Source organism: Chlorocebus sabaeus, chromosome 26, assembly GCF_047675955.1.
Source record: "Chlorocebus sabaeus isolate Y175 chromosome 26, mChlSab1.0.hap1, whole genome shotgun sequence".
Classification (NCBI taxonomy): domain Eukaryota; kingdom Metazoa; phylum Chordata; class Mammalia; order Primates; family Cercopithecidae; genus Chlorocebus; species Chlorocebus sabaeus.
In genome coordinates, this window is record NC_132929.1 from 39,669,133 (window position 1) to 39,684,792 (window position 15,660).

The 15,660-nt window shown below is 40.9% G+C and overlaps 1 protein-coding gene across 3 annotated transcripts in view; it reads left to right on the top strand.

Moving 5' to 3' along the window:
• SNX1 (sorting nexin 1) overlaps nucleotides 1-15,660 on the top strand; it is a 46,573-nt gene that overhangs the window by 15,480 nt on the left and 15,433 nt on the right. For all 3 annotated transcript variants that reach the window (XM_008016315.3, XM_008016314.3, XM_008016316.3), the window contains exons 3-8: nucleotides 4,589-4,716; nucleotides 5,257-5,323; nucleotides 9,947-9,990; nucleotides 12,461-12,602; nucleotides 13,544-13,622; nucleotides 14,090-14,165. In XM_008016315.3, the coding sequence (XP_008014506.3) occupies nucleotides 4,589-4,716; nucleotides 5,257-5,323; nucleotides 9,947-9,990; nucleotides 12,461-12,602; nucleotides 13,544-13,622; nucleotides 14,090-14,165 (536 nt within the window). The remainder of the gene's footprint in view (nucleotides 1-4,588; nucleotides 4,717-5,256; nucleotides 5,324-9,946; nucleotides 9,991-12,460; nucleotides 12,603-13,543; nucleotides 13,623-14,089; nucleotides 14,166-15,660) is intronic.

Consider the following 15,660-nt stretch of genomic DNA (forward strand, 5'->3'; position numbering starts at 1 on the left):
TATAATCCCAGCACTTTGGGTGGCCAAGGTGGGTGGATCACTTGAGGTCAGGAGTTTGGGACCAGCCTGGCCAACATAGTGAAACCCTGTCTCTACTAAAAATACAAAAAATTAGCTGGGTGCTGTGGCGTGCACCTGTGCTCCCAGCTACTCAGGAGGCTGAGGCAGGAGAATTGCTTGAACCCTGGAGGTGGAGGTTGCAGTGAGCTGAGATCGTGCCACTGTACTCCAGCCTGGGTGACAGAGCAAGACCCCATCTTATTTATTTAATAAATAAAAAAATAAATAAAGTGATCTTGGAAGAAGCAGGATTTATGTAGGAGAACAGGAAAAAAGGGCCCCATGGTTGGGCAGGAAGTGTAAGGTATGTTTGAGCGGCAGTCAGTAAAGTTGGTGGACCACAGCAGGACATTCTTGGAGAAGTCATGGAAGATAAGGCTGGAAATGTAATTTGGAAAGAGATTTGGGAGGACCTTAGACGTTAATAATTTGAGTCTGGATTTTCATCTTAATGCCAATTAAAAGCCATTGGCAGCTTTGTGTAAGGAAAGTGATACGGGCAAAGTAATGTTTTAGGAAGACTGACCTAGTGGAATTGGAATTATATTAAATTAATTGCAGTGGGCAGAGACCAGATAATATTTTAGCAGGCAGTCACAAATTAGGTCAAGAATGAAATGGCAAAGACTGAACATAAGGTAATAAAAGCAGGAAAGGAAAGGCGAAAACTTTTCAAAAGGGAAGTCAACAAAATCTGATTTTAGTGATCGAATATAACGGGTATCAAAAAAAAATGCGGATTGAAGACCAAGTCAGAGGTTTCAAGTCCAAGGATTGAGAAGAAAATGGCATCATTATAGAACCCCATTCTAAAGAAAAAATTGTCTTTAGGGAAAAAGTTAGCTTTGGTTTTAGATACTTTAAATTTGAAATGCAAAGGGAAATACTCAGGAGGTAACTTGAACTTTTCTTTCCTACCTGAGGAAAGACAAGAACTGGACATACGGGAATCATCTTTCTAGAGGTGGTAGTTGAAACTTCCATATGAACGAGATCCTCAAAAGAGTGAATGATGAGGAGGGAGAAAGACGAGGGTGGAGGGTAAGATCTTGGGACAACTCTTACGTTAGAACTCTGGTAGGAAATTGAAAAGACATACAAGGAAAGGAGATTAGAAGAAGGAATATAAAAATTGAGATTTTCCACTTCCCTTCATCCCTGAAATTTGAATATACAGTATTTATTCTGGTACTGATTATTTTTTGGATAAAATTTCTGGAGGAGGCCAGGCACAGTGGCTCAGGCCTGCAATCCCAGCACTTTGGGAGGCCAAGGTGGAAGGATTCCTTGAGCCCAGGATTTAAGACCAGCCTGGGCAACATAGCAAAACCTCATCTCTATTAAAAAATAAAAATATAAATAAATTTCTGGAGGAGAAGTGATATGAAGGCAAATAATGAATTTTCTTTGGTTATATGGAAGACTGAAAAGAAAGTGAATTTTCTATCTCTGGGACCTTAACATTTATATGATCTTTCATTATAAGAAAACCTGACCTAACAGTTTAATGTGATAGTTACCCAGTGATTGAGTTTTATACACATGAACTTGTAGATCTTTATTAGGGACATACTTGTTCATAGTGAGGATTCTGATTTACTTCATTCCCCTACTAGTTTTATAAGTAGCCAATACCTGCTTCACTTCTAAGAAAGGAACATAAGATATCTCTAGAATGGAATGTCTGCAATGAGACGTTTAGTTTAGGACTTGAATAGCTTCCCAGTTGTTTTAGATATTTGACTGTGGAAACTTAAATGTTCTGATTTCATTTTTGAATAATAAATCTAGTGATGATCAGAGTCTCTGATGGAGCCTGAATGCTTTTCCATTACTCTTAACAGGAGTTCAAAGAAAAAAGCATGTTTTAATATAAGTTTTGGCATCTTTATCATGTGAATTTCAGTAGAAGATACACAATTCTTCACAAGACTGTTTTTTGTTTTGTTTTGTTTTTTGTTTTTTGTTTTTTGTTTTCCCCAAGGCTGGAGTGCAGTGGTGTGTGGTCATGGCTCACTGCAGCCTCGACCTCCCAGGCTCAAGTGATCCTCCCACCTCAACCTCCTGAGTAGCTAGGACCACAGGCGGGCACCAGCGTGCCTGGTTAATATTTGTGTATTTGTTTTGTTTTATTTTTTATAGAGACAGGCTTTTGTCATGTTGCCCAAGCTGGCAAAAGGTTTTTAGTAGCATTCTAATAAGTCAAATATTTTAGATGAGCGATACTTTCCAAACATGTTTGTTAACTGAATTATTTGTGTGGGACCTGCATGATGTGAATATCCAACGCATATTTCAACTGGTTGCTTGTTTCAGAGACTCCTAATATCCTAACATGTTCATTATATGTATGGCTAATCCTCGAACAATGCAGGCACAGCCAAAAATTTGTTTATAACTTCCCCAAAACTTTTCTAATAGCCTACTAGTAGCCTACTGTTGACTGGAAGTCTTACTGATAAGATAATCAATTAACTAATCAGTTAACATATCTTTTGTATGTTACATGTATTATATACTGTATTCTTACAATAAAGTAAGCTAGAGAAAAGAAAATGTTATTAAGAAAATCATAGGAGGTGAAATGTATGTACCTTTTATTAAATGGAAGTGGTTCGTCATAAAGGTTTTCATTGTTGCATCGTCACATTGAGTAAGTAGGCTGAGGCAGAGGAGCGGTTGGTCTTGCTGCCTCAGGGTGGCAGAGGCAGAGGAAAATTCATGTATAAACGGACCCATGCAGTTCAAACCTGTGTTGTTCAAGAGTCAGCTGTACTTTTTTGCTTGTTTGTTTTATACTCCCACCCCCGAGTCAGATTATGTTACCACCTTTCTAGCTTTCCTGATAGGGATCAGATTTCATTTCTAACAGTGTGGCAACCCTGTTTGCATACTTGATTCACATTTAATGATTAGAATACTGATCTGGGACTTGATTATGCTATAGGCATATATGCATAAACCATAATCTCTGCTTTTGTTTAGCTCCAAATGAAAAAAGAAGAAGAAACAGCATTCTTTGAATTTCCTAAGATTAAAATAGAATACCTACTGATCAGACCAAACCCAAATAGATATTTATGTTTTCTGTTACTAAGAAAGAAAAAAAGTTTGTACTGTTTAGGCTTAGAGCATCTAGTTCCATTGCTCCAAGTTGAAAGTGCATTCTTTTTATTTGCATGAAAAATTTTGATGCCTAAAAATGGTACATAATGCTATTTTTAAAGTCCCTTCTCTGGAACACTGAGGGAATGAGTCGTTCTGTTCAACTGAGTTCTTTCCGGATAGACAAAGGCAGCCCTGAAGCACTGTTTTTTAAACTGTTTTGAATAGAAAGATTTTCAGATATTACATGTCTTTCTTCGCAAATTGGATAGCATATATTAAGTATAATTTAACCTTTACAAGGAGATCTAAACCATTAGGAAAAATTCTTAAATCATGCTAAAATAACAGTGCTGTCATCAGGTGTGGAAAACTTCCCTTTCCCAAATGTTACTGTGTTTGTGTCTTGGCTCCATGTTTTTCTAGCTTATAGTTTTCCTGACTCTTCCTTTGATGTCATTTTTTTCCTGTCAGTACGCCTGCCTCTTCTATCATATTGGTGTGTAAAGCGAATATCTGAACTTCTTTTACAAACAATTTTTTTTTTTTTTTTTTTTTTTTTTTGGAGATGGGGTCTCCCTCTGTCGCCCAGACTGGAGTGCAGTGGCATGATCTTGGCTCACTGCAACCTCCACCTCCGGGTTTCAAGCAGTTCTCCTGCCTCAGCCTCCCGGTAGCTAGGACTACAGGCTCAGGCCGTCACACCCGGCTACTGTTTTTTTGTATTTTTAGTAGAGACAGGTTTTCACCATGTTGCCCAGGCTGGTTTCAAACTTCTGAGCTCAGGCAATCTGCCCACCTTGGTCTTCCAAAATGCTAGGATTACAGGCATGAGCCACCGCACCCGGCCCTTTACAAGTAATTATAATAAATAGGGCTCATATAATGTTCTAAAAGGAATACTCCTAAGATTAAAATAGACAAATAAATTAGCCAGGCATAGTGGTATGCACCTGTAGTACCAGCTATTCAGGAGGCTGAGGCAGGAGAATCACTTGAACCCGCGAGGTGGAGGTTGCAGTGAGCCCATATCATGCCCTGCTGTACTCCAACCTGGGCAACAGAGTGAGACTCTGTCTAAAAAATAAATAAGATTTAAAACATAAAATTAATAAAGTTATTTTGGTTGTGTTGTCTTTTTGCTTATCCTTGGTTCTTGCCTAAATTCTAGGTAGGAGAAGGTAGCCAAGTGATTGTACTTGGAAAGGAGAAGGAGAGGTTGTTCTGCTAAGCCTGTGCTAGAAGAACACTTCCCTTACCTTCCTCCCCTTTTCTCCTTGTAAACATTTTTATGACTCTTAGTCTGAGAGCCTCTGTGTATTGAGAGTGCTTGCTGTTGTTCTTGTAAGTTCTTAGCCTATACAAGTTTAGCCTTCAAAGACCCACTACTGACCTTCATTTTAAAATATCAACTTCATTTTAGATGCCACAGTGGAACTATCCTTGGACAACACACAAAATAATCAGAAGAAGGTGCCAGCCAAAACACTCATTTCTCTTCCTCCGCAGGAAGCCCCAAATTCTTCGAAGCACCAGCCAACCTATGAGGAGGTGAGAATCTGCACTGTTGGTCTCACCACTTTTAGGTATTTAGGACTGTGTACTGCCAGTCTGAAGTGTGGTTGAGTATGAACCCTGAGAACATAGTTATGACTCTTGAAGGGGATCTTTATGCTTAATGGACAGCCAGAATCCAATACAGGAGTCTTTCTTGGGCAGGATATCTATTGCCCAGAGCACAAAGGCTTTCAATGGTTACTCAAGATACTTGGTGTGTGAAGCTTCCATATTCAGGAGTATAGTTTCTCCTCACTCCCTTCCTAGCCTGCAAGAGGCAAGTCTTTCTAAATCTGACAGTTATTCATTGTCATCAAAATAAGATTTTAAGAGGATAGATGTAACAAAGACTTGTAAGCTGGCTCCTAATTTAAAATTTTGAGAGTTGGTTCATTGGGATTGTTGGGAATGGACAAAAGCTGAGCACTGAAGGATACATCTTGATTTTATTAGATTGATATAAGGTTATTAACAGGGTAAAATTAATAGCTTTTTTTCATATCAACTCTCATGATTTGTCTTTTCTTGAAAAAGCTAGAGGAAGAAGAACAGGAGGATCAATTTGATTTGACAGTCGGTATAACTGATCCTGAGAAGATAGGTAAGTGGTTCTTAGGACTCCTTGTGATGTTAGGATGTGGCTGTGGAAAGCATAGGTAGCTAGTTTCAGGATGGCTACCCTCAAAGTTGAACTAGCCAATGCGAAGTACTTCATTAGTATCTTTTCTGTAAAAGTAGACCCCTTGCTATGTTTCTAAGGCCAGAGACTGCAGTTACTCAATGCATTAGTCAGTCTTTTCTTGGCTTTAGGAAGAAAAATCAGAATCATCAAATACTACTAGAATCCCTTTTTATTTTTATTCTTTTTGTTTTTTGTTTTTTAGAGACAGGGTCTCATTTTGTCACCCAGAATGGAGCGCAATAGCACTATCATAGCTCACTATCACCTCCAGCTCCTGGACTCAAGCAATCCTCCTACCTCAGCCACCCAAGTAGTTGGGACTACAGGCATGTGCTACCATGCCGACTAATTTTTTTTTTTTAAGAGATGGGGTCTTGCTTTGTTGCCCAGGCTGGTCTCAAACTCCTGGCCTCAAGTGATCCTCCCACCTTAGCCTCTTAAAGCACTAAGATTACAGGCATGTGCCACTGCACCCAGCTAGATTCTCTTTTTAAAAACCCAAACAGGCTGGCCGTGGTGGCTCACACCTGTAATTCCAGCACTTTGGGAGGCCAAGGCAGGCAGATCACTTGAGGTCAGGAGTTCGAGAACAGCCAGGCTAACATGGTGAAACCCTGTCTATACTAAACATGCAAAAATTAGCCAGTCGTGGTGGTGTGCACCTATAATTGCACCTACTCAGGAGGCTGAGGCCAGAGAATTGCTTGAACCCAGAAGTTGGAGGCTGCAGTGAGCTGAGATCATGCCACTGCGCTCCATCCTGGGCGATAGAGCAAGACTGTGTCTCAAAACAAACAAACAAACAAACAAAAAAACCCCAAACATTATCTTCTCCTTCAGAGTTGATAAGACCCTTTTTTTTTAAGATAGTAAATTCCATGTGAGCGCCCTGAAAAATACATGTTCTCAAATTGAGAGACATTGAACTTATTTTTCCCTCAAGAAGTTTGAAACTCTCATTTATACACATACTTTTGATAACCTTATGAGGTGGGGAAGTCCGTCTGTGGGGTCCAGGTTGAATTGTACTCAAATTGAAGTTAGATCTTCAAAAAGCATAACACTTAACTTCGTCTGAACTTGGATTTTTATGATGGCTTTCCCCTCTCCCAAGCTTGCAAGAGTTATCCCTGAGTGGAGAACAGTAGGCCTCGTCTTTCCTTGTTCTAGCTGTAGTCCCTTACAGAAGAGGCTATACAGAGCCTGTCTTCCTAAACAGGAGTGTTTATACAGTTAAGAGGACAAATGTAATTCTCAACCCTTGGTCTATTTGAAACTAGGGACAGGAACTTGTTAGACTTTATGCCAAAATGGTTGTCTTTTTTTTTTTTTTTTTTTGAGACAGGGTCTCACTCTGTCACCCAGGCTGGAGTGCAGTGGTACAATCACAGCTCACTGCAGCCTCCACCTCCCCAAGCTCAGACGATCTTTCCACCTCAGCCTCCTGAGTAGCTAGGACTACGGGTATGCATCACCATGCCTAGCTAATTTTTTTGTATTTTTTGTAGAGACAGGGTTTCACTATGTTGCCTACCCTGGTCTCTGGCCAAAATGGTTGTCATTAAACTGTTGATTTTAGGCCAGGTGCAGTGGCTCACATATGTAATGCCAGCACTTTGGAAGACCAAGGCAGGAGGATCACTCGAACCCAGGAGTTGAGGACCAGCCTGCTCAACATGGCAAGACCACGACTCTACAAAAAGTAAAAAATTTGCCCTGTCTCTACAAAAATATAAAAAATTATAGAGGCATGGCGGTACATGCCTGTAGTCCCAGGTACTTGGGAGGCTGAGGCAGGAGGATCACTTGAGCCTGGAAGGTCAAGGCTGCAGTGAGACAAGATAACGCTACTACACTCTAGCTTGGGTGACAGAGTGAGATCCTGTCTCAAAAAAAAAAAACAATTTTTTTATTTGAACTGTTGAGTTTTGCTTTTCCCAGACTGTTGCACTGGTAGGATGTTTTTGAGGTTCTTATACAGTTCTGTCATTTAACAGAAAAGGAAATTGAGGACCAAAAAGGAAGTAGCTTTCCTGTTAGGGCACAGTGTGGCCCATGGTAGAGCCTGGGCCAGGATTTTGGATTATATGCCTAGATTCTCTCTTGCTTCTCTAATATTTATGGATATTCTATAAACACATTAATTTTAAGCTAGTTATTCACTGCTTTAAATCCTTGGTGAAATAAGATGAATGAATAGCACTAATTCTCTTAAAATGTAATAAGTCATGATGTCTGAACCGGGAGAGGGAACATACTGGTCTCCTAAGGCTGCTGTAGCAAAGTACCACAAACTGGTTAAAACAACAGACATTTCTCGCAGTTTTGGAGGCCAGAAATCTCAAATCCTGGTGTCAGCAGGCCATTCTCCCTGTGAAGATGCTAGGGAAGGACTGTTCATGCCTCTCTCCCAGCTTCTGGCAGCCTCAGGCCTTCCTCGGCTTGTCGATGCATCACTTCGGTCTCTGCCTTTGCTGTCATGTGGCATTCTTCCTAAGAGTCTCCACATTGCCTTCCCTCTACGCATGTCTATCTCTGTGCACACATTTCTTCTTTAACAAATAAGGACACCAACCTGAGTGGAGTAGGGCCCACCCTAATGTCTTCATTTTAACTTGATTGCATCTATAAAGACCCTGTTACTAAATAAGATCACATTCTGAGGAACTGGGAGTTAGAACTTAAAATGCACCTATTTTGAAGGGGACACAATTTATCCCATTACAGAGAGGAAATTAAACAGTCCATGGATCAGATGTATTTAAACACAAATCACTCTTGGTGATAAGTTTTCATCTCCTTGTCTAGATTCTTAGTCATGTTGATGCCAAGAAACCAGCTAATTAAAATATTTTCATATTCAAGGCCTGATCTTTGTAACAACACATTCTGTTTGTGTGGGCTGTTTATTCAACATGTGCTTCTTGTTCCTGCACACATCTAAATCATCTAGAATTTAACTTTTACCAGGATATGCTTTTTAGAGCCTTGGTAATTTGCATATGTTATCTTCAACTCTGAAATTATTCTGGAAATTTACGTAAATTTAAAACCTTGTATTACTAGCTCATTTGCAGATCTGTGTGCTCTCTACGTACATGCAGTATGTCTCTTTTCATGTTCATTGCCTGAGTAAAAGCAGCTGAGAAACAAAATATCTGAAGATCCTGCTTTTCTATTTTCTCTGTGTTTGCATTTAGACTTTCTTAATTGCAGGCACTAAATTATGGGATTGACTTCTTGGACATTTGACCATAACTATTCTGCTGTGAATGAAATTTTGATATTACTTCTATAAAGTAAACTTAAATTTCTTTTTTTTTTCTTTTATCAGTAGTAAACATCCTTAGTAGTATTGAGTAATGTTAGTAAGGTGGTTTAGAAGAGAACTAAAGTTGGTAATCAGTATAAAGTAATTTTTAAAGTTTAGCTCATGGGTTCTGTTTTATATACACCCTTTTGGTAGTGGCTGGGGAAGTACAACAGACAAGCCCTTTGTTCCTGTGTAATCTTCAAATTCTTGGTACATTTTGCAAAAAGCAGGCATTTCCAACCATCTTACTGAAACCAAGTTGTAATGTGTGACCCTGCTGATCCAGTAGTGCCTACTTTTCCTTCCCTTGGCCCCTCACCCGTCCCCCCAGAACCAGTTCAGGGGCCTAAGCAGCTGGTAACTGTTGACCTAGGTTTTCCTGTTTGATGTGGGAAGGAATCAAGGGTGGGGGAGGCAGGGAACAAAACCAACCCCAAACACCGTAGTCCAGCACTGGAGCTGTGTCTGTTTGGATTCTAGAATATGTCTTTTCAGTGCTCAGGGTATCAATGGCATCTTTATCTCCTTAAGTGGTCTAGGTCAGGACATCGCCACAGAGAAAAACAATAGCTTGAATCCCAAATTATTTAACAGTCAAAGGCTTTTTCATAAAAATAATTGCTCCAGGAAAGGGAGATTTGTGTGACATTAAGCAGCCAAAGTGTCTTCCTGCCAGACCCTTTGCTCTTGGTGAACATGCTAGATCAGAGAGGTCAGTGTCCCCCTCAGCACCAGTGGAGGGGGTTGCGACGATATTTCTGAAAGAGCAAATCAAGCCCAGAGCTACCCTAGGGTAGAACTACTTGTTTCCTTTTACATCAGTTGCTTCCTTCTCCTCCTGCTTTATACAGCAAGAGAATTGTTTGGTTTCGGACAGATGTGTGTAACCAGACCAAATATTGGCATGGTAACAACTGATGGATTGTCAGTATCCAGTGCTGCTTTGTGGAGGGTATAAATGGAGCCTGGCTTTGAAACAGAGGGCTGACTCTCTTGTGTAACTCAAACTGGGACCCAGCCAGCATCCATGGGGGCTTGCTATGTGCCACAGAGACCCTGAGGCAAAGTAGGAACTGGATTCTAAGATTGCATATAAAGCTTGGAGATGAAACAAGTGTCCCTTCTTATCCAGGGTTCCTATGGCTTATGATTCCTGGTTAAATGTTAGTTGGATTGGCACTGCTTTGGTTTATAAGATAATCTTCTCCTGCTTTCTTGTTCTCCCACAGGGGATGGTATGAATGCATATGTAGCCTACAAAGTTACAACACAGGTGAGTCCAGGTGACCCTGCTGAAGACCATCTTCATAGACTTTGGTGCTTATACCAAGGTCATCATTCAGATTGTTTCTGGGTATCTCCTTTGTTTCTTTGCCAACATCTTCATGTTTACTCAAGATGGAGCAAGCCTGCATCCCCTTGGTAATCTCATCTGGGTACTCCAGACTGAGTCTTTTTAATACTCTTCTAGAAAGCTAACATTTCAGTGTGATTCTGTGAAGTCGTGTGGTATATCTGATACAGCTCTGTCCCTTTTAGAGAACCATGTGGTGTGGAGCTAGATTCACAGATTGCCTTAAACTATCTTTTAAAATCTTCAATGCTTCTGAGGTTTCAGAGAGCTTCTTGTAATACTTAACCTTTTGCCCCTCTGGTCGGGTCTTCTTTTGTATATAATATTAATGCATAGAAAATGTACACAATGTGGTATACAAGTTATGAAGCATAATGAATGAAGCTCTAAACTTACCACTAGTCTTGAGTACCACTGAATCCACCTACGTGTTTTTCCATCATATCCCCTGCCTCATACCTTAGAGGCGCCCTTTCTCCTGAGTTGTCTCTCATTTCTTTTATAAGAAATCTTTACAGGCCGGGCGCGGTGGCTCAAGCCTGTAATCCCAGCACTTTGGGAGGCCGAGACGGGCGGATCACGAGGTCAGGAGATCGAGACCATCCTGGCTAACACGGTGAAACCCCGTCTCTACTAAAAAAATACAAAAAACTAGCCGGGCGAGGTGGCTGGCGCCTGTAGTCCCAGCTACTCGGGAGGCTGAGGCAGGAGAATGGCATAAACCCGGGAGGCGGAGCTTGCAGTGAGCTGAGACCCGGCCACTGCACTCCGGCCTGGGTGACACAGCGAGACTCCGTCTCAAAAAAAAAAAAAAAAAGAAATCTTTACATATATATATATATATATATATATATATATATATATATTAGACTGTTTTGCTTTGTTTTGAGTTTCATAAAAATAATATCATGCTGATAATTGTGCTTGCTTTATTTAGCATTGTTTCTTTCACCCATCCTTGATGGTCATAGCTGTAGTTAGTTCATATACCACAAAATATTTGTGTTTTCCTGTTGTGAACATTTTCTCCTGTCAACATGTTTCTGGTTTTTGTAACTGGGAACTTTCTTGCATGTCTCTAGTGCACATGTGGAAGGATTTCTCTAGAGTATGTAACCAGGAGTAATTCCCGTGGGTCATAGATACTGCAAATATTGGACACAAGGAATACAAACTGTTTTTTAAAGTCTTTGTACCAATTTATACCCCATCAGCAGTGTATAAAAGTTCCCATTGATTCACTTCCTTGCCAGCAATTGGTGAGGCCAACCTCCTTAAATTTTGCCTATCTGGTGAGTATAAAGTGCACTCTCATCATGATGTAGGCCTAACCTTTTTTGGTAGAAATCTGCTTTATATTGTATCTCTACTACTTGTTGGCCTCTGTCCTGTGAACTCTAGATTATGATACTTTAGAGGTTACTGTCTACAGCTTAGACATTTCATCCAATTCCCACCCTGCTCCTCACCTGCTTCCCCTTCTTAGAAGCACTTTTTGTCTGTCTTTAGTTTGGCTGCTATAATTCCAGCAGCTAACACCCTTAAATAAGTCAATGAGGCCTGGCGCAGTGGCTCACACCTGTAATCCCAGCACTTTGGGAGGCTGAGGCAGGTGGATCAACTGAGGTCAGGAGTTCAAGACCAGCCTGGCCTACATGGTGAAACTCCATCTCTACTAGAAAACTAGAAAAATTAGCCAGGCGTGGTGGCAGGAGCCTGTAATCCCAGCCACTTGGGAGGCTGAGACAAGAGAATTGCTTGAACCCGGGAGGCGGAGGTTGCAGTGAGCCGAGATTGTGCCACTGCACTCCAGCCGGGCATGGTAACGTGTGCCTGTATTCCTAGCTACTTGGGAGGCTGAGGCAGGAGGATCGCTTAAGCCCGGGGGTTTGAGGCTGCAGTGAGCTGTGATCGCACCATTGCACTCCAGCCTGGGCAACAAAGTGAGATCCTGTATCAAAAAAAAAATAAGCCAATAAAAGATGAATGGGTTACTGTAGAATTCTAGCTTTAAACTAGAACTGAACGTTTCTTTCTTTAGAACAAGAGTTCTTAACCTGGGAATGAAACTATATTTGAATTTTTATTTCCTCAAAGGTCACCATGGCTTCAGATGTATTTGAATTTAATTGATTGCCTTTATAATCCTATATATTTTTTGCATTTAAAATCATTATTGTGAGAAGAGCTCCTTAGGCTCCCAGACTGCCAAAGGGGGAACTATGGTTTTAAAAAGTTTAAAGACTCTCTGCCTTGTAGAAAGTTATTTACCAGGTGACTGAAGGGCAGGGATCTGGGAAATGGGTTTCTTTAATGTCAATTGGATGGCTTTCAAGATACCATCTCCTGTTTGGAATGAAATTGCCTTGTGTTTTTCCCCATCCCCAAGACGAGCTTACCATTGTTCAGAAGCAAACAGTTTGCAGTAAAAAGAAGATTTAGTGACTTTCTGGGTCTTTATGAGAAGCTTTCCGAGAAGCACTCTCAGAATGGCTTCATTGTCCCGCCTCCACCGGAGAAGAGCCTCATAGGTAAGTAAGCCTGTGGTCTTTCATTCCACTCGGATTGTTTTCCTTTGCATTCTCTGCAAAATTCACTTACTGTTTAGTATATAAGACTACTACTATTAACAGTCTTGTGGTGAGAAAAGAGACCTTTCCAGTGTTTTCCGACCCTGGAGGTCTAGAGAAAAATAGAGTATTTTGGCATGTTCTCTTCTTGGGTGCAGTAGGAGCTCTGGGTTTAGCCTCCAGAGTTGTTATGTTCATTTGTTTTCTAGTGGTCTTCAGGAGTCTTAAATGATTGCGGTTCCCTCCAAATTGAAATAGACTACACTGGATTAGGGGTCAGAGGAAGGAACCTCTTCATTTTTTTTGTTTTTTTGTTTTTTTGGTGTTTGTTTTTGAGGTGAAGTCTTGCTCTGTCACCAGGCTGGAGTGCAGTGGCATGATCCCAGCTCACTGCAAGCTCTGCCTCCCGGGTTCAAGTGATTCTCCTGCCTCAGCCGCCTGCATAGCTGGGACTACAAGTGCCCACCACCATGCCTAGCTAAGTTTTGTATTTTTAGTAGAGATGGGGTTTCACCATGTTGGCCAGGCTGGTCTTGATCTCTCGACCTCATGATCCGCCTGCCTTGGCCTCCCAAAGTGCTGGGATTACAGGTGTGCACCACTGCACCCGGCCAGGAGCCTCTTCATTAACATCAGTTGATGTTTGTACTCAGGGTTCCATGGCCGCCTTTTTAAGAAAATGTATTATCTGCAAATCCTAGAGTTTAGAACCTTCAGCACTTAGAGACTAGTTTTCAAAAATGGCTCTCAAGTAAAGAACCTTTTGTTCATCCCTGCACATGACATAGAAGTGGCTTAGGTTGTATGCATTGCCTTTCCTCCTGCTGACACTTAAAAAAAAAGAAAGATGTATCCTTTTCATGATGATTTATGGTTATTTTGCTTTTTAAATTCCATTCTAGGGATGACAAAAGTGAAAGTTGGGAAGGAAGATTCTTCTTCTGCAGAATTTCTTGAAAAACGGAGGGCTGCTTTAGAAAGGTAAGTTCCATACAACCATTTTCCTGAATAACGTGAGGACAAATGAGAAGCTGAAAAGTGAGTCTAAATGATGAGACAGTCCATTGAGTTAGAGATGAAATGTGAATGAATTGAAGTTCCTCACCTCCATATTATCTCTCAACTTTTCCTGAGTTGCCTATTTTCCCGCCTTGGGAATAGGCCATCTTCTGTTTTTTTTCCCATCCCGAGTGAGCAGGCAGTCGTATTCTTAGACAATCAAATATGAATGGCTCTGAGGTTTCTTTCTGACCAGTTATTTTTCTCTCCCTTTTTGGAAATGTCAGGAATGTGAACTTGAATATGCTTACAAGGAGAGTCCTACTTAAGTACCTTATCTCAGGGTACTTTAAGTAACAGAAGACGTGGTATCACTGCCAGTGCCGTGTGACGCCCAGAGCCTTCTGAGGCCAGCTCAACTAACCAAATGGTAACTGCTTACCTTGTAGGTACCTTCAGAGGATTGTGAATCATCCTACCATGTTACAGGACCCTGACGTCAGAGAGTTCTTGGAGAAAGAAGAGGTTAGTATTCAGTGCAAACTGAATTTCATAATTTATGTCTGCTCCTAGTGAAATGAAACTAGTTCATTCCAAAAATATGTGAGCACTTAACCTGACTAGTACCAGACTGTATCCTAGTTTTGGGTGAACCCCTGAGAGTGACAAGTATTTTTCAGCCTTTGAAATAAAAGAAGCTCTGCTTGAAGTCAAAAGTAGTTGGTCGTAGGGGTCAAATGGCAGCCTAGTATTGTCTTACTGGATCAACACAGTGATCTATTTGGCAAGTCCTTGGCATGTTGTAGGTTACTTCTTGGCTCAGATTGAATGCATATTTTATGCCAGGCGGGGCATTGGTTAAAAACCAGTTACCACAAACCACAGAACTGCTATGTAGGAAAAGTGTTGATTGAAGTAGACAGTCTTTTTTACAGGCCATGTGTAGGCTAGTCATGATTGTCAAAAATTGAAAACAGCTCAATTGCTAACAGTGGAAGAATTAAGTAAAATATATCAATATAACCAAATATTTGATTCTTATCATAAACAAAGTATACAGAAATGTTAGTACATGGATGTGTATGTTAAAAGAATTATAAAATGTGAAACATGAAATAGCATGTAAATACAGCTGTAGAAACGTGAGTCATTAAGAATCAAAAGAAACACTTGAGTGAAATGTTTTATCTCACAGGAAAGCAAACTAGAAGGAAGGAAGTGACTGCATAGGGCTATCATTTTGCTTTAATTTTTATTTTTAAATTTTTCTTTCATTTGTATATAGTATGTGTTATTCCAGTGAAGAAAATGATAATAAATGAGGAGTTTTTTTCTCTGAAATGAAATGTTTTAATTAAAAATTCCCTGTCAAATGCTTCAGGTCTTTTAGTCTTCTCTTGTGAATATTCTTAAATCCCTTCTTCCTTTTCACCCTCTCATCTTTACTCCATACCCCTAAGCAGGGTATGTCTGTAGCAGCACTGTGGACCCTTTGGGTAAGATAGTTCTTTGTCGTAGGGATTGTCCTCTGCATTGCAGGGGGTTTTAGCAGCATTCCTGGTACCTACCCACTAGATCCAGGTAGCACCCCCTCCCCAGTTATAACAACCACAATCATTTCCAGACATTGCCAAATGTCCCCTAGGACGCAAAGTGGCCCCAAGTTCAGAACTACTGCCAGGCTGAGCACGGTGGCTCACGCCTGTAATCCCAGCACTTTGGGAGGCTGAGACAGGAGGTTCACCTGAAGCCAGGAGTGCGAGACCAGCCTGGCCAACATGGCAAAACCCCATCTCTACTAAAAATACAAAAATTAGCTGGGCGTGGTGACGGGTACCTATAATCCCAGCTACTTGGGAGGCTGAGGCAGGAGAATCACTTGAACCATGGAGGCAGAGGTTGCAGTGAGCTGAGATTGTGCCACTGCACTCCAGCCTGGGCGACAAGAGCAAGACTCCATCTCAAAAAAAAGAGCTACTGCCATAGAGTCCTGAACACTAAAATCTGACTTTTTAGCATA